Source organism: Lonchura striata, chromosome Z (genome assembly GCF_050655825.1).
Source record: "Lonchura striata isolate lonStrDom1 chromosome Z, ASM5065582v1, whole genome shotgun sequence".
Taxonomy (NCBI): domain Eukaryota; kingdom Metazoa; phylum Chordata; class Aves; order Passeriformes; family Estrildidae; genus Lonchura; species Lonchura striata.
In genome coordinates, this window is record NC_140740.1 from 10769760 (window position 1) to 10796842 (window position 27083).

The window sequence follows — 27083 nt, forward strand, 5'->3', positions numbered from 1 at the left end:
GTTGGCTTTTCTGAGTTGGTTGATATTTTTTTCGTGACGCCTGTTTCTGTTTTCCCCCTCGAAGGAAGGCCGCAGAGCGCAGGCCGGCCCCGCGGCGCAGGGAGCCGCTGAGGGCCGCGGCAGCGCGGGCGGGCCGGGGCGGGGCCGGGCCGCCCCGCGGCTATTTAGCGAGCGCTGGCGCGGGGGCCGCTGGCAGCCGCGGCCGGCCAGCGCGTTGGGGGTCATGGAGCGCGGTGCCATCCAGAACCCGGCCCTGGAGCCGCCCGGCTCCGACTTCGGGCGGCCGAGCCGGGCGGGCGGCGCGGCCCCCGCCGGGCCCGGCCCTTGCCCCGAGGAGGGACCCTGCGGGTGGGGCCGCTGCACCCCCCGAGTCCTGCAGCCCTGCAACAATGCCCAGGGGTACTTGGCTGCCTACAGCCTGTTGGCCGTCTTCCAAGGTAACCTGTCCCGGCTGCCCAGGAGGCGCTGCTCCCCGTCCCGGGCTGCGGGGAGCCCCGCTGGCAAAGGCTGATGTTTTGGGTGCTGGGTATGGAGAGACAGGGTTCCTGTAGTGCTGCGGCTGAACAGTGACGGTAATGGTTTGACTAGGGGAAGAAAGTCTACTTTCTTCTGTGCCCTGGGGGATGGGGAAGTTGCACAATATTCCTCCTTTTACTTCACTCTGTCCTTTTTCTTTTGCCACATACTTTACCACTGCTGAGTCCACGCACCTTCGTGCAGGGATGCAGCAGTGACAAGCGCATCAAGTGCATCAAGCAAAATGCATCTTTGCTTGATGCTCTTGTCACTGCTGCATCCCTGCTGACCACAGGGAAGTGGTGCTTCATATGCGCACACAGGCAGAGACTTAACAAACAGGGATTAAAACACCAATAAAAATACAAAACTGTAGCACCCCACTACTGTCTTACCTCTTGCTAATTGAAACGCTATGCTGGCCTGGTTGGGTAGGACTTTGGGTAAACTTGAAAACAGCAAAAACACCTGATTTTGTTCTGTGAATCCAGTGCAGCCATCTTCTTAAAACTTAACTAGGGATTTAAGGTGACCTTGAGAGTAACCTGAAGTTTAGCTTGCCCTAAATTCCTGTTCAGCTTCAAGATTCTTGTCCATATTTTTGGTTTTCTGTAATGATTGGTTAAGGCCTTAGCAAGCCTCAGACTTGGTAGAAATATTGACTGAGGGGAGGAGAAGAATTACTGTAAAAAACATAAAAAATTGAGGTTTGTGAAGCTTGGATACTTGTCTGGCAGAAGGAGTGATTTGGTCTATATTCATAACCTTTCAACTTTATTTGACTAGCTAGGAAAGAAAAGGTGTTTCCTGAGTCATTTGCTTTGAAGCTGCTTGTTAATCATAAAGGGATTTCTTACAGAGGTATGGAGGGGAATGCTGGATATTTGATGTTAGAGGAGGGAGCAGCCTACACCAAACAAATGTGCAGTTTGGATGGCTCCATTCCGTGAGGAATCACACTGAGTCAACTGGAATGGTATGAGGAGAAGAGAATTGGAGACTGCTTAAAACCTAGAAGGATTTTAGTGATGCTTGGGGAGTCTTTGCATGAACTAGTGCCTTAGTATGTGTTTCTCTGAACTTTTTCTAATTTTATCCCCTTCAGATTCTGATCTTGTCTTAGCATATAGTTTTAGAAAATAAATATTTAGAAAGTTTTGGGATAAGCCTGTTGTTTCTTGCTTGAATTTGAAAGGTCATGCTACAGCTGGTAGAGTCAGAAGATGATTCCTGTTGCAGTTGTCCTTCCAAATTTGTTTTCCCTATAAATAAAAACAGGGAGTGTGTCTGTTGAAGAACTTCTTGCATCATAGGTTTCAATAGTACCTGAGTAGTAGAAGACTTTTAGAATACACGTATAAATATTTTGGGTGGCATAGGAATAGGGATAGGCAATTAAAAATGCCCTGAATATGACACTGAAGAGATTGTTAAACTAAAGATAGTGTCTTGAATATTTCTAATGTGTATAAATGTCTTTAAATCAGTCCTTCTGTTCTTATCTCATTGTTGAGCTGAATAACAAACTCAGCATGCTTTAAAATCTTGGTTGTAGTCTCGATAGGTTCCCAACCAAAAACCAGCTTGTATTATAAGAATCTCTGTCCCCTTAGGAGGTTATTTGTGTTACTTGTGCTTCTGTTGTCTAACTCTATATGTATGTCAGGTGCCTAAAGAATCTAGTTCAGGTTTAGGGCCTTAAAGGACAGAAACTTAGGATGTTTGTTTTGGAAGCAGGTGTAGGCATGACTATTACAGATCTTGTGACATTCCTGATGTGTTACCTGGATTCTCTGACAAGAACTTTTCCTGTAGTTAAAACATGAAGGAAGCTGGGTGCTGAAGACAAGCTGCAATTCTTTTTGAGATGTGGGAAAAACAAGGTTTGTCAGCAAGAAGTTCAGGCTTGTGTGTGAAACTTTGTGAAAATATTCAGATCTTGCAGCTTCAGAGTTTAGATAAAAGCATACAAAACACTACAGGATTTTGACGTTGTGACCTAATACTGTACTCTAGCTTGGGTCTAATAATTTGATTTACCCTCCAAATTACAGAAACAGTCACTGAGGAAGATATATCTATTAAACTTGTCTAATGCACCTCTAGAAAAGATTATTTCTTAATGTGTTGAAGATTAATGAAGTAATCCATAATACAGTTTTGCTGAATGTAAGTTGTTGTGCTAGACTTTTTAAATGAGTGAACATAGTGAATGATTATCTGTAGTGACATGGTATGTTGTGAATCTAACTGAAAGCATGTATTTGTCAGAATATTTTCTAGCTGCTCTCAAAAATAGATTGGTGTCATTAGCACCTGATATGCTGTACTGCAGCTTCCCAGAAGATTTCAAGTGGAACTTAACTCTAATTTTTGGCCCTTTTCATTTTAAGTACATGTAAAACCTGTATTTCCAGAATTCAAAACACTTCTTTGCCTAGAATTTTTTTACATGACTAATACCTACTTTCTGTATGGCACTTAAGAGTTGCCTAAATGTATTATTGCATCTAGTAATACATTAACTGGGTGTCCTGCAGTTCATAGCTGTACAAGAAAACAAGGTAGAGATTATCTCACTATTTTGAGTACAAGAAGGACTGTTTATTTCTCATGTCATTAATAATTTTTAGTAAGTAAAATAACTGAACCATAGTTTAAGACTGTCAGTCTAATCTTCCTAAAATCTTTGAATATCACTAATATTTTATAGGCTGATTAGACTTGGTACTTTTACCAAGGCATTTTTAATTGTTATTTTTATGTGCTCGTTGTAAAAGCCACCATTCTTATGACAACTGCAAAACATGTATTTTTGTTGAGTGGATGAAGAAAAAGAATACTCCTGTGTTTTGTGATAGCAAATAAAGTTGGTTTATAATTAATCTGGATTTTATGCGTCAGTACACACTGTACCTAAATCTCTACCACATGTGGCAGGAGACCAAGGTTTTGGTTGGTAATTTCTATGCTATAATTTTAAGTGTTGGGATGTCCTTACAGAATTTACTTTTCAGATCAAGTTAGTATCAGCCAAGTTCTGTCTTTTTTGAACATACTTTAGTGATTAATCACTGGATGATGTAATTGGAGAAGTTATGCTGCCATTCATCACATCTGCATTTATGCAGATCAAATGGAAGATTTTATGGCTTTTAGAATTTAAATTAAAGGTAGCAGCTTAAAATACCTGTAAAAGACAATGCCTTCTGGCTCTAATCCATTTGCTGTGTAGCACACCTTCATTCAAGTGTTTTAAAGCCTTAGTCAATGTTTGAGTTCTGGCAGATGGGAAAAATTTGTTTGTTCATTCCTTCATGCTAGTATTGTTCTTGGCTAATGCTTCTTAAGAGGAAAATAAAGTTGCTGAATGTGTAACTAATGGCACTGGAAGGACACCTGAATACTTGTGTCAATCCCATATGAGTTAAGTGTAAGTCAGTAAACTGACAGGTGAAATTGTCAGCCTTAATAAAGAGGCCATAGTAGGGTACTGGAACTAAAATTGTGCCAAGAGTTGTTTCCATATAGAAAGCTGAAGTTTGGCTATTAGAAAAGAGCTGGTTTATTTGGAGTAGATTTTTTAAATACATTAAAGTCCTCTAAGGAGACGTTGAAGCTTAGCTCAAGTAGTTGTACTTATGGATGGTGCAATGCATGTCAAAAACTAACTTAAATGCATTTCTGTCACTAGTCTTGTGTTCCCTTCTTAGACAGACAATAGAAAATCATGTTTTCATTTTAGAGTAACTATAGGGCCTGTGTCAGGGCAGATCCTCATCAGTCATCTGTAGGTTTAAAGAACTCAGACATATTTATACCACTGACTCTAAGACTTCACAATATATTTTATTATAGGCACAATTTAATTAGACTATGATAAAGTTATCTGATGGTGTTACAATTACAGCTATTTATCTTATAACTGAATCCTATTTTGGAACTTCTAAAACCAAATTCATGAAAGTTTAACTACCTAGTGTTTTCCACAGAAACAGAATGTGAAGCAGTGTAGAAGATTTAAGTTGGTCGACAAACAGCACTTTTGTAAAAATGGACAAACAACGTGTTTAAGCATGCACTGGCAGGTGTAGCTTAGTTGTACTTTCAGTTATTTTTTTCTTGTAGTTCACCTGTGCTTTGGTAGGGCAGCTTGTGTGATGACTTCTTTCCAGGTTGTTCTGTAACTTCATGGAAGTTACAGATTCAAGGGGCAAACCTTCTTTGCTCAGTTGAAGTAAATCACCTCAGTTGCTCTGAAACAGTTGCAAAGAATTATTGCATAGCTTTACACTTTTTTATATTATACAGGATGCATGTTTATTCACCTTCTTTTATCTTCCCTTTGTGGTGGCAGGGAGTTAGTTGGTTGCAGTAAGTTGAAAACTATATCCTGAACTTGCTTCAGTCATAGCATGTGTTCTAATGCAAGTTACAACCTTGACTAAAATACCTTCAATTTTTGAAATATCTTACGACACTGTAATGCATTCCATTTGAGCTCTGTGCTTCAGACAAATATATAGGTCCTGTGCAATTTGACTGGCTAAGCTGGTGCTGTATTGTACCTGTATCTACTTGTATTTTACAGCTAATAAATACCTTATAAAGCAGCCTTGTATAAATATATATTAATTTTAACCTTTCCATCATGCAACTCTATTGAATTAAAGTATCTTTGACTAATTATCTCCTTTTCTTTTATTTTTCATAGGTATTGTGGTAAATGGCCTGATTAACATTAGTATTTCAACAATTGAGAAGCGTTACGAGTTGAACAGTTCCCTCACTGGCTTAATCTCTGCAAGTTATGACATGGCTTTTTGTTTATTGTCACTGTTTGTGTCTTACTTTGGAGAAAGAGGGCACAAACCACGATGGCTTGCTTTCTCAGCATTTATGCTAGGACTGGGCTCCCTTGTATTTTCCTTACCACACTTCAGCAGTGGAAAATACCAGTATGGAGGTAAAATTGAAGGTAAGCTTATGGTTGTTTTGAAAATTACTCTAAAAAATTAAAATCTCTGTATTAACTTGGTGCAATTCATTACAGCATAGTTAATCTCTGTCAATGTCCTAAAACAGGGTGCTATCTGTAACTGAAAATTGATTCTTTGAAATCCAGAAGTCCAAGAGCCACCTCTCTGCACAGTGAACTTTATTTTTCCAGAAGCAATCTGAGTGTCAATATCAGTTCTTGCTCTTAAGCAACATTTGAATAAAAAGATTTCTTTCCTTGCCTTGATGAATGCAATTAAAATTCACTTTAAAGAAAAAATTGTCTGGCATCTCTTTGTGACTAGGAATTAAGTTAGGTCAGCAAGGTAGGAGAAATGTTAAAGCTGTTAAGACTTCCCATCATACCTGAAGGCTGTCAACTTCGCTTGCATTTCTTTGTAGTTTTGAACTATCAAAGGCATGTTGATTAATTAATTGACAAGTTTCTCTAAGTTCTTTTAAAAGATGTTGATTTTAACTTGTGGATTTGTTTGAAATAGAGGGGAAACAAGCAGTACTGAACTGTACTGAACAAAGCAATACTTAGCAATCATGGGTGTACCTATCTCTCAGTTCTTAAACTTTTCTCAGAATACAAGACTTAGCACAGTGTGATTAATGCCAATTATTTGTATGTCAGTTTAGTGGCACACCTATAATACAGAAATGTTCAGATATGTTTAAAGCAGGGTGACTTAATCTTTTCGGATTGTCTTGTTATTGCAGTCTTTAATCAAAATTATGTCTTCAATGACTAACCATATTAGAGTGCTCACTAAAAAAAATCAGTAGCTCTTAAGCAACATGATGCAAGGTTGTTGATTCTCAAATTAATATCTTCAGTAGTAATCATTTTGTCCACTTTTATGAGCTGTCTACATGTTAGTTTAAGAAGTTGGGCAAGCTATTTTTTCCTATCTAATAAATGAGGATCTGAAATGGCAATTAACTGTACTTTTAACTGAACAGGTCAGAAGAAAACACCTTTAGTGTTTTGGGGGCTATGAGCAGATAATTACTTGAAATTCCTTAATCTTGGCTCTGTTACAGTCTCATTTCCCTATAGTTTTGGTTTCAGTATTGACCTTTCTACTTCACTTTGATGAAAGGGAAGCCGAATTTAATACATAAAAGTTTAATACATAAATCTGATTTTTTTTTTCATTTGGAGCAAGATACTGTTAGGATGGGAGAGCAGATTACCAGCTATTCCAACTGATTTTACTCCTTTCAAACAATTTCAGTTGAAATCCCAAGGAACATGTTACTGTTTTATCCAACATCCATCATTGAAGGTGGCTGTATATATTGATACCTTTATTGGGGACATGTTCCACATGGTCTTTTGAAATCTAAAAGCAGTGGGGAATTTTTGAATTGGCATGTTTTTCTTCACCATAGCACTGTCAGCTGACTGCTTGCCTGCTGTTTTGACTTGTAATGGAGGTGCCTATGCTGTGTGGTGGTGAACACATTTAAGATCTTAAGCTGACTTAAAACACTATCAAAGATAAATGACTGAGAGGCAGGGAATGTCAGCACTGGGGCAGTCAATATAAATCTTCAGGTGCAGTGCAACAGCATGTCTTAACGGTCAAGTAAACCAACCACAAGATTATGGGATGTCTGGTTTAGCTAGTTCTGAGGTTGATGAAACACTATTAGCTGCAGAATTTAATAGCACCACACCCCAAAAGCATTCCTTTTAATTATTTGTGTGAGTTGCTTATAGCAATGCTCTTTTTTTTTTTTTAATTAAGCTTGTATTTGATGCTTTGTATTAAAATCTAACACTTATTTCTGAACAGGTCTTGTTACTAATTGGTTACTTGATTATTAATGTTTGTTCTATGTCAGTACAGTGAATTTTACATGCAGGATAACTTTAAAGTAGAGTTCAATTAATATTTAATGTGGATACCATATTAATTAGTAAGTCTAGTCTGAAATACAAAATACATCTAGCCTCCAGCATAAGTCTTACTGGATCTTACTGGAATTTCCTTTTATTCTGAGTATACACATATCCTACTCTACAAATCTATTTCATAATTTATTTATCATAATATCTCTTCCTAGAAATAGTTTAACCCATTTCATATTAAAAGATTTGCTAATCAATTGTCTGCCTATTGTTTTGGGGTTTTTTTGGGTTTTTTTTTTTTTTTGGGGGGGGGGTTTGTTTGGTTTTTGTTGTTGTTTTTGTTTTTCAAGCCACGGTAAAAATGCATTTTCTATTTTCCAGAAAGGTTTTAGGCTCAAATTTGTATCCAGAGTATGATCAGCAGTTTGTTCTGGTAACATTCCCAGGTTGCATGGGCTGCCAGTGCCATAGCTGGCTCTGGTGTGTGCAGTCAGGAGTTCCCCCTGCTGGTGCATCCTTAACAGAATCAACTTAATTGATTAATTATCACAGAGGACTGTGAAAACTGCAGATATTATAAGCAATATACTTTTAAACTTCAGTCTTGGATTTTATTTTAAAAATTAAGCATGTTTCAATATGTCTGTGATAGCAAATGTGCATCCTGGTTTCTCACAAGGAAAATAACTTCATTGTGAAGACAGTCAGACACCGGGACAGATTACCCAGGATACTTCCTAAGTTGAAAGGAAGGAAAACTTAATTTAAAACACTCTTCCTTTTGAAGTGAGGTTTTCTTATCCCACATGTTGGCCTCTTTCTGTTCAATGACACTGTATCACTTATTGTCTGCTACAGGAAGTAATGATTTAGATAAGATTTCTTTACCTAGTGTGTGGCCTTCTGTAATTACACTTTGTTTTGTGAGCCCATAGTGTGGATTGAATCTTGCCTTTTCTTTGCATAAGTAAAAAGGGTTCTCAGATGTAAAAGGATCTAAGGAAAATAAAGGCTGTAATAATTTTGCAGTGAAATAGTGTGAATTAATCAGTCTACTTATCTGACCTGGATGACATTTTCATATATTTGTTTAGTGGGGCTCATTACTACCAAACTGATGGGTTTATCCTCTTTATGGTTTCATGTACTTGCGTGGAAAACCATGGAAATGTTTCTCTTACCTCTTGTCTCTTGGTATTCTGCTACCAAGAGTGCAATGATGGCAAAAGAAAGGAGAAGACAATACAGTACTCCCTGTTTTGAGTTTGTCTTTTTTCTTCCTTGTAGTACCAAATACTACAGCAGCAGACACAACCTTATCCTGCTGTACCACTACTTTTCTCTTTGTGTGTATGCACAAGTGCAGAGGCTTTATATTAACTTCTCCTTTTAGAGGCATAGCAGTGTGTGTTCTGTGAGAGAGTGGTGTAGGTTTTTTAGGTTTTTCCCTTCTTCATAGGCAAACACTTCTCAAAGACTGAATGTAAAGGGAGAATTATCTTTTGTAATGACAGACTGCACTTTCTGTCAGGCAGATTTCCTCAGGTTGTGCAGGCTGCTCTGTCACTTCCACCTAAGAGTGGAAGTTGTTAATGCTCCTCAGAATTGTTATAAGGTGCAAAAATACAATGAGGTGTCTGTTACATGGGAGTACTTATAACCTGTGGAATGACCCATTTTGACAGGTGGTTGGTTGATTTTTTCATACATCTGGTCAATAATACTTTCAACAAGCCAAAGCATATTTATAAGGTAATTTCATTCCTGTTGCCCAAGCATATTTATAAGGCTATTTCAATCTTGTTTCAATCTTGTTTCTTCCTGGAGATGAAACAAAAACCAAGCTCTTCTAGTATTTCTTTTGGGATATGATACCATAGAAGGCTTGGCACTGCAAATTTTGGATATATTAATAGGTGTGAAAATTAAAATGGGAGCCTGACATAACAGCATTTTTTGTAGTTTAGCTTTCAGTACAGATTATTCTTCAAGTTGGACTGTGAGTTAAGTAACAGAATTGTAAAGTCTTGCTGTCTCTGTTTTTCAGACACATGTCGAACTGCAGAAACCACTTTTGCTAATGCCACTTGCAGTGCCAGCAAAAACTCTTCACTTCGCAAGTATCTGTATGTCTTTATCCTTGGACAGCTGCTGCTGGGAATTGGAGGAACTCCTCTATATACTTTAGGGACAACTTTTATTGATGACAGTGTCCCAAAACACAAGTCTTCCCTTTATATAGGTAAATTTAAAACTGTTTATAGAACATTGTCTGGACAGATCATAGACTGCAATGCATTCTAAGTGTTTTTATGAATTCCTCTGATTAAACAATCTTGCAATTGTTATTTACATTCATAAAGTATTTCTACATCAGTTACTGAAATGTAGATATTATTCTGCTCCATGTACCAAGTCTTTTGAATTTTCATGGTGAAGGTATTTTGAGCACTCTCGTGTCACCTTTTCATGTCAGTAACTGAAAATTGTTAAATGGTTCATGTAGCGTGTCTGTTAACAGCAGAATAAATTGTCGCAAAAAACTTATTAGTCACAGGTGTTGAAAAATACTGTGTATGAGTCAGGTCAGTAGCTAGATAATACATCCTTTAATAATTTTATTTACTTACCTTCTAATAGTAGGCTGTCCACTTAGTGCATTAACACTGGTGTGCCTTATGTGATCAATCCAGTTCTCTAGCCAGATATAAATTCAGCACTTGGCTGTACTGGAAGTACAGAGATTGCTTCACTGGGGCTGTTTAAAAGTAAGGAGTACTAATACTTAGCAACAGTTTTTAATCTTTTTCAGTCACCATTCTCTAGGTTATGTGCCATTTTATTGCTAAGTTCATTGCAGTCTAAGTGTGTTTTCTGTGGGTATAAAGATACTTATTTGCCCCATCTCATATGTAAGCTGAATAAAAACTTATTACCTATACTTTTAACTTGCAGGAGGAATTCAAAACATCTCAGATTCCAGGACTGTTTTCAGACTAAAACAACATTTTAAGGGGCAAAATTGAAATAATTATTTGTTTGTATGCAAATGTTGAACAGTTTTCCCAGGCAAGCTACTTCATTTGATGCCAACAAACAGGATAGGTGCCTGTGGCAACTCTTAGATGAAAAAGACAAGTTTTAGTTTTGCTGCTTCTTTATTTTGAGAGAGATAGTATTACATTTTTTCTTCCTTCCCTGAATCCAGTGAAATAAATAGACCAGAATTAGGGTTGTCTGCATAACTGGAGGAACAAGACCTGAAAACTCAGGAGAATAGTGTCAGTGTTCATACTTAAAAAAAAGACCAATACAATAAACTAATTCATGAACAATCTTCAGGCAACTGAGTTGAGTTCAGAAGAGAACTACATTCCAGTTTTGTTATATTAGGCAGAATACAAATGAGTGGATAGGTAACTAAGCCTTGATTATTTTTCTTTATTCATGCAGAGTACTGTGTTTAAGTATGTTGTGTTGCTTTACCTTATACAAGAAGGCTTATGCAATGCAGGAAAAAAACAAAACCCAAGAAAACAAACCATAACCCCAAAATAAGCCCAGAACCCACCCCTAAAATGGTCCATAAATAGCTGCTAGTACCTTTTGCTGTAACCCTGCAACTCATAAGTTGGTATTTGCTTTCTCCTCTACACTGGGTGCATTTTCACAAGGAATGGGACATCTACAACAAAAGCCACTGAAGTTAAACAATTCCAAATGGTATTTGAGTGTGTGGGAGAAAATAGACATTTTCTAAGCTCAGTTTGAAGTTCTGTAGGATGAATATGAACTTAAATCAGAAAGTTTCTGTGACCATGTCACTATTTCTGAAATGTAGGAAAGACTGGGATATATCTACTCAATATTTATTTTGACTTACTTGACTGTCATATTTTGCATTACTTTATCCTCTTGCACCCCTCTCACCCTCCTGACTCCCCAGTCATTTCTTGTTACTAACTACAGGGACATTAAGTACTTGTGATCCATGCACTTCTGAAACAAATGAGAAATCCAGATTATTTCACCTGGGGAAACAGTAGGAATTCATGTTTACTAATTAAAGATGGATCTAGTTGCTATTCATTGCAAGTGTTAATCTGCAGAGACAGTGTTCCTGCTGTCAGTGACTGCTACACTGCAACTGAAATCTGTGTGGTAGGCCAGGAATGCTATTGTGCCATCAAAAAAGTCTTGTACTCTTTTGTTAGGGTATGGTTGCACCAGCAACTTTGCAGGTTGGTGATTTCTTTTTTGGGGAGAGGGGGTCAGGGTGTTTGTTTGTTTTGTTGCTTGTGTGTTTTTTTTTTCTTTAAAACTCTCAGGAGGTGTTAAGAGCCCTGCTTTTGTATTTTGAGGCAGATACTACTCAGTCATACACTTCAATGTAACTGTATTCTGGTTTTAAAGATCTAGAAAACAACTTATGATTCAAAAGTAGAAATAAGAAAGCTCTTAAAGATTATGATTAATACAGTTAACAACCAATGTTCAAAATTGTATTATTTTTTTAACCAGTTATTTTTTAAATGTAGGCACAAAATGGGGAAAAGTGCAATATTATAATGCTTAAAGGCACAATCAGTGAAATACCTTTTGCCGAATCTCTGAAGCTCCTGAGAGCTTCAAATCTCCTTATTGAGGCATAATTACAGATTTTGTTTTCTTTATGCTATAACTGAAGTAGTGACAGTGAAAGAATAGGTTGACTTACATAAACCTTTTGGTCTGGAGCTGACTCAAGAACACTATTAAAAGAAAGTTTAAAAAGAATTAAAGAAGTTACAGTGAATTTAATTTTCTCTTCTAGGAGTTGGCTTTGCCATGTCTCTGCTGGGTCCTGCTATTGGCTATGTCTTAGGAGGGCAGCTGCTTCAAGTTTATATTGATATCCAGATCCCAAAAAGGCAAGATACAACTTAGTTTATTGCTTCCTATTTTATTTTCCTAATAATTTTTATTAAAATATTCAGCTTTTCTCCCTGCGAGGAGAAGATTTTTCAGAAAATAGTGTATTTACAAGAGCTTCATTAACTTGGAAACAAGTTGCATTTATAAAGGTTTCAAGTTAGTGAGCTACTTCCTAGAGTGAGTAGTAACTCCATTGTGTGTGAAAGTTTCTCTGTAGTGCAAATAGTTTTAGTATTTAAATAGTATCTATTTTAAACCTCAGTAGCAAAAAAGGCTTTTTCTTTTGCTTAGTTGTTTATTCGGGGTTAAGCTGAATCTCCTGATGTCCTGTGGAACTGTTTCCTTGAGCTGGAATATGAGAGTTAGGATCCTTAACTCCTAGGGAAGAGCTTGCAAGAAAATCTATTTGTTGACTAATAGTCAATTTTTTTAAAGAAGTGTTATAAATTTTGCTAATGTTTAAGCCAGCAACTTAATTTACACTTTTATTTCCTCTGTTTAGAGCCTTCAAACTGATGCAGTGGCATTCTGATCTTCTGAATTGGTTTTGGTATAACTCACTGTTTATGAAGAATCTTTCTAAATCCAACATTGCCAGTATCTTCATAATGCCTCAGAATCTTGAATTCAGGGCCAAAGAATAGTCTTTAAATTGGAATGGCATTAACTAATAAATTGAAGGCTACCTTTGGCAGAATTCAATATTTTTATAGTTGCCTAGTGAAGTTGGTTTAAACAAGCAAACAATACATTTAATTCATGTAAAACTAAGAAAATAGCAATATTAAAAGGCTTTCTGTTAAAATGTATTAAAAGGAAATATTCCAGCTCACTGAAATCTGAAATTCAGAAAAGTAAACCTGCTTTTTCTGATTTACTTTTTCAGTACAAAGGTGGATCAAGATGACCCACGTTGGCTTGGAGCATGGTGGATAGGATTTCTTGTGTGCTTTTTTGCAATTTGGCTTCTTATAATACCCTTCTCATGCTTTCCGAAGCACCTACCAGGTAAAGGTTTAGCAGTACTTGGCTACTTTGGAAGAGACATTTGCTCATATTTGTAGGTTATAGAGTACTGAACTGAATGTTTCCTGTTTGATTTCGTTTATCAGTTAACTGGCTTTGACTAAAATCTGAGATCAAGTTTTTTTTTTTTGTTTCCCCCTCCAGTATGCAGCCAAAGTGAATCAGCTAGAGGGAGGATCTTGTGTATGGTGGTCTTTCCCATGGCCTGGGGGTTGGGAATAGATGATCTTCAAGGTCCCCTTTCAACCCTTGAGTCTGTGATGCTTTATAATGATGGACTGGACTGGAAACATATACCTAGCATGAAGACTGGTGTTCAAAGTTTGAAAGATGTTTGTAGTTAAGCACCCAGTACTATATTTAAAGCTTCTGTGTTACTCGCCAAGAACAATGTAAAATTCCATAAGTATCCAAAGGGACTTACTATACTAATACTGAAGTATTAGCAGAAGAAATTATGCAGGAAAAGAAAAAACAAAGTAGGAAATGGGAGAATATAAGGATGATTAAAAAAAAAAAGGGCTTCAGCATACTCTGAAGTTTTTAGGATGTCCCTGATAATATCTTCTTGTAGCCAAGACCTTCCAGTGGAAGTATGATGCTTTCAATAAGTCTTCATTCGAGAATACAGTATTAATCGCTTTTAAAATCTGGACCAATAAAACAGGCAAGAAGACCTATAATATCTGAAACAGTTTTCCCAGCTAAAGGAAAAACAAATTTTTGTAGTTTTTTGACATTGTCTAAGAGTGCAGGTATTCAATGTTTTCATTGTCAATAAATATGACCATTTGTAGGAACTGCAAAAATTCAGGCTGAAAAAATCTCAGAAACTCATGATGATGGAGGTCAGGTACTGGTACAGACCAAGAATATTGGACAAAGTTTTAAAGACTTTCCTATGGCTCTCCTGGTAAGAAAAATCTCAAATTTGCTGAAACTGAATATATTCTGAGAAATGAAATTATTTTCCAGATGTTAGAGGTCTCTAGAAATGGCTTATTATGTTGTGATAGGAAAATTACTGATAATTTAATGCACATTCATTTTGTTGATGCTTGAGATTGTTAGAAAAGCATATTACTGAAGTTCCATTTCAGAGTATCTACTTTTAAAATACAACAATTTCCACTTTAGTTGGTACCAAAATCAAATAATTTTCAGAGTGTTTTGATAATTTCTCCCCATAGATACTCCTGAGGAATCCAGTGCTTATGAGTCTAATAATAGCCAGTTCCTCAGAAGCTTTAGTTGCCACTGGATTTGCCACATTTCTACCGAAGTTTATAGAAAATCAGTTTGGAAAGTCGTCGAGTTCTTCAGCAACTCTTGGAGGTAATATGGCTTTTTAATTTTAGATCTTAAATATATTGAGTTGAACACTTCATTAATGTTTGAGGTGGAAGATTATATGGGTATCTTTTTTGTATGAGATATTTGTGAATGTACTTAGATGGAATGTAGTAATCAGAACAGTATTTTTGTTATTCTTGCTTGTCCTTAAGTACTCTAGTCTACTTATTCAAAGTAGATTGAGAATTTTGTGTGCTGATGAAACTTTTAGTTTACTATTAGTTTATTCTTTTCTTATTCTTGGTGAAAAATGTTTAAATTTCCTTTATCTAAAATTGGCTGAAGGAATATTAGTGTCTTAGTCCCTACTAAAACAATCAAGATGAAGGGCAGCTAGGAAAAAAAAGCAGTGCTTATCACAAATAAGAAGTTGACTTTGCTTTTCTCTTCTTTAATTCCACACTGACATTACAATGGATTTGCAATAAAATGACTGATCAGAATATATAATCTGTTATGTAACTGACTGTATAGTTGGCTTACTGTCATCTGTTTATTATCTGATATGCAGAAGTAATAGGTAGAACAGGAAAGAGCTATGAAAAACTGAGTATTGGAGAAACAGAAAACATCAGATGGAAGAGCTGTGCTCAGTAGGTTCCCTTCACTGATACAATTAATTCTGAAGTATAGTGACCAGGTTAAGGCAGAAATGCCCATAAATGCTAACAGCTGCTTTCAATATGCAGATATAATATTCCTAGAATGTGTCTTGTTAAGCTGTAGAGTCTTGCATTATAACTATGGTAGTTGAGCTGCTCTTTTTCCAACAGAAATATGTTTGGGAAAGACTTTCTGAATTACTTCTTTGGGTAGTACTAGATAGTATTGTTGCATCAAAACAAAGCATCTGTAAGTTTTATATAAAAACACATTGGAATATATGCTCAGCTGTTAACCAAAAACTAGGAGTGAAGTGAAAAACTGAGTGTTGCTGTTTTTTTGTCCATAGACCTTGACTGAATGTCTTTGAGTTGAAAATATTGACAGTGCTAATTAAATGTACAGCTTTAAAAAAATGCCTACAGTAATGTTGAAAGCTGTCTGTACCTGAACTGACCTAATTAGTTTAAGCATTACCAATGACCATGGAAACTATTTAAACTGTCATTGACTGTGGTTTGTGGAATGCCCAGGTCTGTGGCCTGAGCAGTTTTGTCACTGTACCTGAACTGTCTGTGCAGGTAGCTGTCTCATGTTGGTGTAAGTTACACTGAGTTCTGTGTTGTATAATAGATCAGCCATATAAAAATGCTCAGTTATTTATCTGGAGTGCAAAGAGGATAAATCCTTGTGGACTATATGGACTATGAGAGCAAAACTGACCCACTGATCTAGACTTGTTTAAATCTTTCAGTAGATGACTTCTTGCATCTTGTGTGCTGTCGCTTGTGTAATAGTGTTTATGTTCTTTTATTAAAACGTTCCTAACAGATTTATAAGAAAGAACATGGGCATGTCATAAAAACAGTGAAAGAATGAAACAGGATTTTCTGTTTTTGTGGGGACACCTACTGGTGTTCAGAGACTCCCACCCCATAGTGCTTCTAAGTCATCTGTCTAGTTTGGCTATGTTGAAGTTAGGTTTTGGACAGCTATAAATTACACTTCCAGTTAAACCTCTGGAAAGGCTAAAGGTGGTGTAACAGTAGAATAAATTACTCATATAGTTAGATTCTGGTAGTATGACTTGAAAACAATATCACATGGACTGCATTTTGGAGGTAACTGTTTTGATTTTTTTCTTAGCATAAAATTGCTCACAGTTAAGTCTTGCATTTTTATGTAACTACTCCTTGTCTTGTTTTCCTCTAGGACTTGTACTAATTCCAGGAGCAGCGCTAGGCCAAGTCATAAGTGGTGTCTTGGTTTCCAAATGCAAAATGGATTGCAAAAGCATAATCAGATTCATGATAATCACCTGTTCAGTGGCCTTAATATTAAACACAGTGTTTTTATTTGCTAAATGTGGGAACGAACCTTTTGCAGGTGTCTCTGAAACATATAAGGGGTAAATATATTTTAATGCACTCTTGGGTTTAATGTTAATATTTATTTAAATCTCTTAGTTTTAAATAGTACACACCAGCAGGGTTTAAAAGGAGAAGGAGGGCAACTAGCTATTCCAGAAGTCTGCTCTCAAGTGGTCAGTTATTCCACCATAAATTAACAGAGCCATGGGCAACACCAGCTGTTTGAAGGTCTGCCAAAGAGCCAGAAGGTGCTGTGCAAATAACTCAAGTAGGGTGGTACCAAGGGACTGCTAGATGCCATATTAAAAAATCATAGGCATGAATTGTATGCTGTGTAAGTTGGTAAATAACTTAGAAATACCTTTTTATTGTTTTCCCAAGTGCCCCCTTTTATGCAAAGGCTAGATACTGCTATCTTCTATAAAAGCATAATCTGGTAGTTGTTCTCCAATTCATAAAGACACTTGAAGCTAAATGAGATAGGGAAGAGGAGTGGTGCAGTTTGCTGACACAGTAGCATAATATGTACCATGAAAACACAGAAGATGGGCTGGAGAGGAAATTGGTTTTGTAACCTCTAATGCCCATGCAAGTTAATGGGAAGTAGAAATTTACTGGTATGCAAAAGTATACAAAGTGAATTAACAAAGTTCCATACACTGGTGACTGGAAGAAAAAAAGAATCCTTAAAGCCCAAAAAAGCCAAGTTATGACTCATTCTGATTTCATCTTTAAAACTTGCTGTATAAATTGACAGTATATTTAAAAGCCAGTGTTGAAATTGGATTACTAAAATATGGCTTTGCTTCAGTGTCAAAAAATTCCAGCAGACAGATGACACAGACAACTCAGAACTGTGAATCATAATTCAGATTATGGAAATCTTATAGTTACACATTTAGCAAAAGAATCAGTAGTCATCAGTAAAATGCTGAAAATATAGTATAGAAAATGGTATATGAAATTACCCATATTTTTATATCAGGTCCTACGATAACAGGCAGCTGACAAAAGTTACAGCTGAACTGATCTTCATCCTCAGTTAAATATCGCTAACTTGTATTTTAGAGCTTTGTGTAACTTTATAAGTTATGTAGCTTAACTGTTGTAAAGGTTATTTATCTACAGCAATTGGAAGTAAACCAGTCCTGAACTATATCTCTTCCCTTGATATCCACTATAAAAAAGTCTCATTTCTGCCTTACTCAGTGTTACATGTTGGATTATACTTTACTGGATGTGTGCATCAGAATAGTTAGTGGCACTAATACAGTGCCAGTTCTTAAACTGTTTGCCATGAAGAAATAAAATATGTAGCAGTAGCTTTAAGAAAATAATAAATTTATAAACTTGTGGAAGAACAGCCAAGTGTTTGTCTTCTGCTTATGCTACTGAACAAATGCTTCTGAATGAAAAAATTATGAGACTGCACTGAGACTTGGATTCCTTGACTTGGAATTTGATGTAGATTTTTGTGGAGAATTTAAAGAAATCCTTCATGGCAAGCATTATCTTCTTATTGAAAAATAGCTTAGAAAGGTGAGGGTAGCTTTTGCAGGTTTAGTCTCAGAATTACATGAATACAGGATCACTTGTTTGTGTTAATGAAAACAACATCTTACTTTTAGTAACACTGTTTATTACTAAATTAGGCTATCAGCAGAACTAACATAATTTTGTCCAACATGCACTTCAAAGAATTGGTTTTGCCAAATTCTATTGCCCAGCGCTTCCTTGAAAACTTGAAGGAACAGAAATGCAGTGACTATTTCTGTACCTCATTTATTTCCACATGTCTGTGGGACTCTTGTTGAAAAACTCCTATAGAGTTTTTTAATGAGCAATTGATGGTCTCATCTGCTAGATTTATAAGAAAAGCCAGGAGTATCTTTTTTTGTTGTATTTTTCTCTTACTGTGTTCAGTAAGAGAATGTTCAGTCCCTCTTTGGAGGTCCGAGAAGGAGACACTTCACATGTGTATAGGACAATTGCCACCAAATATGTCTAGGCTTTGCATTCCTCATGGGCTAGGAAGGTACTGAAAGTACTGATCTCCTATGGTGCACTGTAGTTCATTCTTCATGTTTAGAAGAATTGAAGTTAATTTGCTTAGGCTTGAAGCAAAAATTAATTTAGTGCGATTCTGCTGAACTACAACAAAATGGATTTTATATGTAGTTATGATGTCCCTAATACTCCATTTGAAGTTTAAATGTATGTAAGTTAATTCCTAGATAAACTATTTCTATTAGTATTTTTGCCATCTCAAATTCTCACAAATAAACATACCTTTAGATAATTAATGTGGAAATTTAATTTTACAGAGCAATATTTAAACTCTAATGGCAGTGTCAGTATCCTGGTTTTAGCTGACTGAACTTTTAACCTGTGAAAATTCTTTACTTATGAATGAACTACTATTAGAAAATCAAATGATGTGTTTGTTTTCTCTGGTTTGCCTTAGGACAGTCCTCACACAAACCAAAATCATTTTTCATGCTAATAATACAGTGGGACTACTTCAAATAAAACCATATGATTACCTATATTGGAAGTAAATTGAAAGTAAATACAGTGTGTAAGAGTTAAAGTAAATTCTGTTATTAATTATTCCCTAAACAGCCAGAGGAAATCTTTAAGGCCCTTCAGGGTGTGTCATTGCACTCTGCATTTAACATGTGCAGTTGTCTTTGTGCTCATACAATTTAGATGTTTGCATGGCAGTGTTAGAAATAGTAAAAATGAGGTAGCTTTGCAACTGGACTCAAATCAAAAAAAGGGAAAAATCTTGGAGTATGATCAGGAGAATAAACACCTCCAAATACTGGTTTTAATCTTGGTTTTTTTCTTGAAATTATAAATTGAAGAAATTCAAATTCCTAAGTGGGAGGGAGAGGATGAAATGAGTTGGACTGAGATGCAGAATTTTGTCGTCTCTTTTGTGAGTTGAAATTGGAGGAATGGTCTTTGGATAGAATAACAGCATAAAAATAACTAGGTGTATAATAAATGGAAGATCTAGAGCTCTAACTACTATGCTTACTTTTAAACAACTAAGTGCATAAATAACATGAATAGAGTATTTTAAAATTTATTATGCTATAAATCCTGCTTTACTTATTTACATATCTTCTGTTTTTCAATTGCTTTATTAAAAGACTATGAACTTCTGCTTTTCAGAACAGGCACTCTATATAACTTAACAGCACCATGCAATGCTAACTGCAGGTGTTTACGCTCCGTATACTACCCAGTTTGTGGCAGTGATGAAGTCCAGTACTTTTCTCCCTGTTTTGCGGGATGTGCCTCATATGTTTTTAACAACATGAAAAAGGTATTTTACACAATGAAGATAGCTGACATGGTTTGTTCTGGTTTCCTGTATAATAAACTCAAGAGAGAAGCATTTTCATCACTGTTGATTAACTGAACTGGCATAGCTGTTTGTTTTCTGTATAGTTTTCTGTGCTACAGTTCTGTCATTCACAGCCTGCATTGTTCTGTGAGTTTTCTGGGCACAGCAGTCTTTCCCACCTTCTTTCATTGTGAAGGTTTACTGCTTAGCCACAGTGTTTCTCACTTGTGCGATGTCATTCTCCAAGTGTACATCTACATCTACCAGACTTCCTAATGCTGAAAATAAGTTAGCTTTAAATGTACTTTAAGTAGAATTGACAATCAGAAAAGTCAGCAATTGTCTTGAAGTTCTGAAGAACCTGAAGTTCTTACCTAGATCTTTAAGCAAAATGCAATGTTTATTGTGTACATGACAACCTGTTTCGTGAGTTTTGAAAACTTGAATGTCAATAGCCCCTGATGCAGTAATGGTAAGCTATGAAAGTGCCTAGGCTATTATCAAGCCTTCCTGGAACTGAAGGGCTTTCTCTGTTTGGCTGTACTGGTACAGTAAACTCTTGAGCAGGGATGTGGGAGCAGTATAAAGAGATCCAAAAGGCAAGCTGACCCAAGACAGGCCTTTATACTTTTTATACTGGAAAATGAGAGACGGTATTATCCATAAGAAAATGTAGGCTACTAACTACTTCTTGCAGTTGAAATTTCACACTTCGCTGACACATATTTTTCTTTGAAAACAAACTGTGGATTTAGATGAAGAGCATGTTCCATTTGTTCATCTGCATATGGAAGTGGTCCTATATTACTTCTATTCTTTACTGCTTAATTCTTAAGTGTAGCGCTTACCTCTGACTTCTGCATATGGTTTGCCTCTAACTTCTGCATATGGTTTGCCTCTAACTTCTGCAAATTTTTAATCCTTGTAGCTAAAAGCTTACAAAGAATACAAAATGGAGGCTATCACTGTCTTTTTAGGTCAGAAATACAAAAATACCGTTTGCTCAGGTGAGGTGGATCAGTCAAGTATACTGGTGAACGAGTTTTAAAAATTAGTGTTAGTATCATGTGCTCATCAGGAAGTTGACTTTCCCATATGGTAAAGTCAGGGTTTATTCTTGTCTTGGGTGATGCAAATGTAATGAAAATTTACCAAAATATGTCATTTTGTGTCATTTTTGGAGATAAATTTTGTCTTACAAATTATTTGTAGACATACCACAACTGTTCCTGTATTGGGAAACCAAAAAGAGGAAGTGGTTCAGAAGACTTTCTCTATGAAGCTGTCCCTGGGAAATGTCCAACACAATGCAAATTTTTACCTTTATTCCTGGCCATCTTCTTTTTTGCTGTTGTTTTTACATTTATGGCTACTACTCCAACAACTGTGGCCATTCTCAGGTATGTTTTTTGGTCTGTAAGAAAGGTGACATTCTTTTGAAAACTACTATCAGTGAAATAATTCTTTTGCTTTGCAGTGTCGTATTTGAACAAGGTTGTGTAGTAAGCTAGCAGTACTTTAAAGAGAGGATAGTCATACCACTGTTCACTCTTGTTAGAAGATAAGTTTTGAATTTATTTAAAAAATATCTTTCTAGCATACAGAAAATTCATTTTATGGGAGCACTCTTGACTATTTTAGTTAAAGCAAAAAGGAATAAATGTGCTGTGTGCTTCGATGAAGAAAATACTTGACTAGCCTGTTTTTTGATAGTGTCAGCATTTAAAATTATATCAGGAAAAGGACATAATAATAATTAGTCTTGTATTTTCAACCTTAAATTCCTGTCTCAGTCCGGAGTTCTAGCTTGAAAAATTGTAGTCTATCAAGGATTATAGACTGTTTCTCATGTTATTGATGTTGTATGTATGATGGTCACTAATATAAAATGTGATAGTGAGTTAACCAGTGTTTTTGCTCCTTCAAAACAGTGTTTTTGCTGCCTTTCAAATTGCTGAAACTTAGATGTGTGAAAGCTAGATTTTTTTGTTTTTAAAGTGTGTTTCTTATTCTGAATTTAGAGCTGTTTTGTGTTATGTTAAAGTTTGACTTGCAGTTCTATTACTTCCAGTGAAAAGATAGCCATGATGCAGAAGCATATTGCTCTGTGAGGATGTGGCTAGGTGTCCTTTGGCAGGAGGCTGAGGAAATCAGCAGCATCGTACAACAGTGCTTTGTAATAGCCTCCTGGCAGGTTTGGTGTAAATCTGGAATTAACAGCTTAGTGTGAGGGTAGAATAATGTGAAGTTCTGCATTATCTTCAAAATTGAGTTGATATAGTTTTATTTCAGTAATTCTAAGCAGTAGCATTTGGATATTTGAATCTTTATATAATTTGGCTGAAATAGTAGAACAGTTTTTATGGAAAAAAGGATTGTAGGTAGATAAATTTTTCAAGAACTAATTTAAATAGCTAAAATGTCAGTAATTTTTACAGTATATTGATATCTTTTCAGTGAGCCTATTTTGTGCAATTTCAAATGTAAACTTGCATATTCATGACAGTGTTGTACTACTAGAACTAATCACCTGCATGATGTGGAACTCATTCTCCTTCTTTTAATTGTCTTTAAGCATAATAGAATCCTAATATACTTTCTTCTTTATATATAGTAGCTCAGGATTGCATCCTAGCACTGTTTTAATTTCCTTGGTTCTTCCATGGAAAAATGTTCAACAGTATATCAGGGTGCTGATAGCAAACTTCCTTTTTCTTTATACTATTTTATAAAACTAGTTAAATCTAAAATTTCTTGATGGGCTACTGGTGTTTTTCCTGTCTTTTATCTAAACATTACTTGAAATAATTGGGTTACTTGTTCTGCACACTGGATTTCTAAACTCAGTAGCTAACAGGTTAAAAGAGTACATAGAGAAAAATTATATTCACTCAGGGACACAGCACAAAGTGGGACTTGTTTACTCTGTGTTAAACTGCAAATCTTATTTACAGGTGTGTGCCAGATACACAGCGCTCATTTGCTCTTGGAGTACAGTTAGTGGTTCTGCGGCTACTGGGTATGACTTTCTTGTTGAAATATTTGCATCTGAATAATCTACTTATTTGACATCTTTTTCTAGACTTTAAAATAATGCCTTAAAAAGCTTTCAGAGGTGCTTGAAGAAGTCTGTCATTGGCTTATAGGATACATGTAAGGTAACATCTGTGTTCAGATTCATTGTTAATAGGGCATGCATGCTCTCTTTAGCCTTTATCACTCTTATGAGCACAAACCAAGTACAGATAAATGTCATTCTTTCAGTAAAAGACAACTGGTGCTACTTTCCCTGGAAGAAGACCTATTCTGAAAGCTGAGATAACAAAAACTGATGTAATAGGAAACAGTTTCATGTAGCATCTGAAATCCAGAAGTTAAAAGAAATGTGAATATGTGGACCTTTCCTCTTCTTCCTTCCTTTAAAATGTCTTGAGTAACTTTAGCTTTTATTGAGATTGTAGATAGTTGTACATAAATAATTTCAGAGTATGATGTGGGAAATATAATACTTAAATTCTATATCTAAGCAGCTCCAGCATTTCATTAAGACAGATGACTCTGCTTAAGTAAAACAGAGCTAAGGGTATGTATTTTCTGGTCCACAAGCATTTGAATTTTCTCAGGCATAATTAGAATTCTTATTTAATTATCTTTTTAAATGGTATATTTAATTTAAGACTGGGACAAGAAACAGTTGTTGATTGGACTTTTATGCCAATATTTAGTACTGCAGGCATTCCTTCTCCTTTGAGATTACATATGTAACACTCGCAGTGTGAGTTCTGCCTTGCTCTGTTCAAACTATGATTAATCTAAGTCATTCTACTGATAAAGTGTAATAAAAGCAAACATCCTCACAGGTAGAAATAAGCTGGAAGACTGTGATTAGTGTTGTATGAAGGTCCCTCTGTTTCACTTTACTCAGAGTTCAGATATTTATGCTAGATCTCTAACTCCTGACTTCACTGTGGAGTGATAGAACTTTTTGCACTGTCTGTACTGTGACTGAAGAAGGCAGTAACTAACAGCATTACTTGCCAGCAACATATTTTTGCTGTAGGCTTTAAGAATCACACAGGAGTTTTAGGCTGAAGACCTAGTGAGGGACATAGCCACTTGGTTAGCTCTAGTAGAGTTTAGGCCTTAGGTAGGTTGAGTAGACGTGCAGTGATGTACCTGGTGTGTTTTTCTAAAACTAGCTATACTTGGATGCAAGACACTTGGGCATTGTAACACACAAAAATCACATGGAGTTAATAAAATCTGTACAAGAATAATTTTAAACACTGCTTTTTTTTAGTGAAATTTTTACTGGAAGCTTTGCTACATATGAGGAATGGGGAGAAATATGTAATTGAACATTTAACATAATGATATTTTAGTTCTTTTAATTTGAAATAGATTGGTGTGTATGATCAGAAGAAAGGAACTTTTTTCCTTTCAGCTAAGTTCCTGGTTTCTTGATTAGTTTTTTTCACCATTGATTTATTTTTTTCCAATGAAGACAGAGGAAGTTAAGAAGCTCAAGTCTTTGAATTAATTCCTTGATTAACAAAGTGAAAGCTGTATAATGAATAAACTCTCTCCATCCTATCTGTTAACTGAGAGCAATGTTAGGTGCAGACTTACAATGTAATATGAAGCCTATGACTTTGATTAAAATACTATGTTTAGCATTTGGTTCTCCCAGTTTATCTTCCCCACCAACTTGGCATTTCATTGTATGCATGAAAACTAGTATGCCAAGGAACTCAAACATTCTAACATGTTGCTGTGTTTTTTAGGTACTATTCCTGGACCAATTTTGTTTGGTGTTGCTATAGACAAGAGTTGTACTCTGTGGGATATTAATGAATGTGAAACTAAAGGAGTTTGCTGGGTATATGACAATGAAAGAATGGCTTATTTGCTGATGAGCATAAGTAAGTCTTTTATATTAAATACGCATACTAGGCAATATATATTCTGACCCTGTCTGCTAGATGGGAATTAATTTGATATAAAACCTTGCACTTTTTAGCAGCAGTGTTTTTTAACATATTTTCATACATTTTCAGCAAGATATTATGGGAGAAACACCACAGTAACTAAACCTTAAAGGCTGCTTTAAAAACTCTTCTAATAATAGCACAAAATAATTTTTGTCTTGATCTTGCTTCGTTGTCACACTTTATTTACTAGATTTTTAAGGGACTGGCTCACATTTCAGTCTGTCTTCAGGGCAATGAGCATGATTAGGGGTGTGAAGATGGTAGGAGGGATGGAGCACCTTGCCTATAAGGAAAAGGCTGAGAGAATTTGGTTTATTGAGACTGGGAAAGTGAAGTCTCCAAGCTGACCTTACTGTGGCCTTTCAGTATCTGAAGGGCATCCTACAAGAAAGATAGAGAAGGACTCTGTAAGAGAGCATAGCAATGGAACAGGGGGTGATGGATTGAAATGCAGATATTAGTTAGATGTTAGGAAGAAACTGTTTACTGAAAGAATATCCAGGCACTGAAGCAGGTTGCACAGGCAAGGTGTAGATGCCCTATGCCTGGAAGTGTGCAAGGTATGGGGCCCTGAGCAGTCTGATCTAGTGGAAGGTGTGCCTGCCCCCAGCACAAGAGTTGGAAGTAGACAGACTTTAGGTTCCCTTCCAACTCAAATTATTCGTGATTATCTGGGTTGCGTGTTGGCAGTTAAGGTCTGGGGAGCTTTCTTCCTCTTTTTGCATTTCACTTCTCCATAACTTATATGAAGTTCTTGAAAATATCTCTTAACACTAGTGAGAAAAATTCCTGACTTGTGTAACTGTTTGCTCCCTTCATATGTGAGGTATATAGACCAGTGGGAGAGAGGGTGTTTTAGTTTCTGGAGTAGAGAATATTGATATAGCAAATGACAGTACTGAAACAAGAAATAAGAAAGATTTGCACTTCAGGCTAGAATAAGGTGAAAAAATACAGAATTGGAAGAAAGCAAAAATTAGCAGGCAGGTGAGGGGTCTAAATTCAGCTGTATGACTCTTTATCTGCCCTTTGACATTCATGTAGAGTACATTGAAATGGAGGCTATGAATTTCAGTCTTACAGGGTGTATTTAACTCACCATATGAAGCTTTATAAATGAGTGAAACACTGTCTGCTACTGAAAGTGAGTGTGATAAAAACTCTCCTGTTCTTTGCATTCAGGTGCTGCTTGCAAAATCGTCACAATCGTCTTTGTGGTCATGGCAGTGTATTTCTACAAGCCTCCACCACTAACTAAAGTCCTGTCACAAAAGACTTCAGAAAAGATATCTGTTATGCACACATAAATTATGAGCAAATCAGGGACTTTGAAAGAAAACTGTAAAAATAAACATTATTACAGTACTTGTACCAAAGTTCTTGTATACTGTTGCCTAAATATAAAAGATCATATTCAATATTTGAACAACTTAAAATATTTTGAATCTGTAGGTTTCTTTAATTTGCTAGACATTGTTTAGTATTCCATTGTGGCTGTCCAAAGAAGTTACACTGAAATTTGCAGTCTAATTTTAGAAGTCTAGTATGTAACTTAATTGAAATGAGATGGAATACGCTGATCATAAAACAGGAAAAATAAAGTGAACTGAGCTGACTGAGCCCTGTTGATCCCTAAATGTTACTATAGTGGGAGAAAACAAGTAAGGGAACTGTGTATATTTAAAAAGGATTTAATTTGCACATAATCTGGGCTAGTGCCTTTGGGGATTTTTCTGTAGGAACTCTTGGGATGTATAAGTTTTGTTATGTTTTATGAATATTTTTACATGTTACCTTAATGGCATAAGTTCATATTTTAGTATTTGTAGGAAAATGTAAATAGTTATGATAGAATAGCTGGGTTGCAAAATCAAAGTATTTGTTAATTTAAGTACTTGAGTTTCTATCTGGAACATATACAGAAACTTGCCATTCAGCTGCTTTATTTAAGCATTCTAAAAATGTTTCTATAAAATTTTAAAATAAAACCTATTTTCTTACTGCAACTGTGTATGCTTTGTCATTTCTAAATGTGACTGAATTCTTCTTGACTCCAAGAAACATGATGAAGGCTAGCAAGAATGTGTATGGAA

General features: G+C 36.0%; 1 protein-coding gene across 2 annotated transcripts; it reads left to right on the forward strand.

Annotated features, from left to right (window-relative positions):
• Window positions 1–208: 208 nt before the first annotated feature.
• SLCO4C1 (solute carrier organic anion transporter family member 4C1) lies at window positions 209–26996 on the forward strand. Of its 2 annotated transcripts, XM_031507319.2 has the most exons (13): window positions 209–437; window positions 5231–5494; window positions 9426–9620; window positions 12192–12288; window positions 13179–13300; window positions 14116–14231; window positions 14509–14653; window positions 16487–16682; window positions 19825–19978; window positions 21212–21399; window positions 22954–23018; window positions 24784–24921; window positions 26173–26996. In XM_031507319.2, the coding sequence occupies exons 1-13, from the start codon at window positions 224–226 to the stop codon at window positions 26295–26297; spliced, it is 2019 nt and encodes a 672-aa protein (XP_031363179.1). In that variant the 5' UTR covers window positions 209–223; the 3' UTR covers window positions 26298–26996. The 2 variants fall into 2 exon arrangements, with proteins under 2 accessions (XP_031363179.1, XP_085423329.1); XM_085567203.1 differs by lacking the exons at window positions 22954–23018; window positions 26173–26996 and having other exon boundaries at window positions 23082–24927.
• The last annotated feature ends 87 nt before the right edge of the window (window positions 26997–27083 follow it).

Excerpts from the sequence above, each read along its gene's own strand:
- SLCO4C1 (XM_031507319.2), top strand. The coding sequence starts at position 224 with ATGGAGCGCGGTGCCATCCAGAACCCGGCCCTGGAGCCGCCCGGCTCC. Across the intron at positions 12,289-13,178 it reads GATATCCAGATCCCAAAAAG|TACAAAGGTGGATCAAGATG; the intron begins GCAAGATACAAC and ends TTACTTTTTCAG. Across the intron at positions 23,019-24,783 it reads AGTGGTTCTGCGGCTACTGG|GTACTATTCCTGGACCAATT; the intron begins GTATGACTTTCT and ends TGTGTTTTTTAG.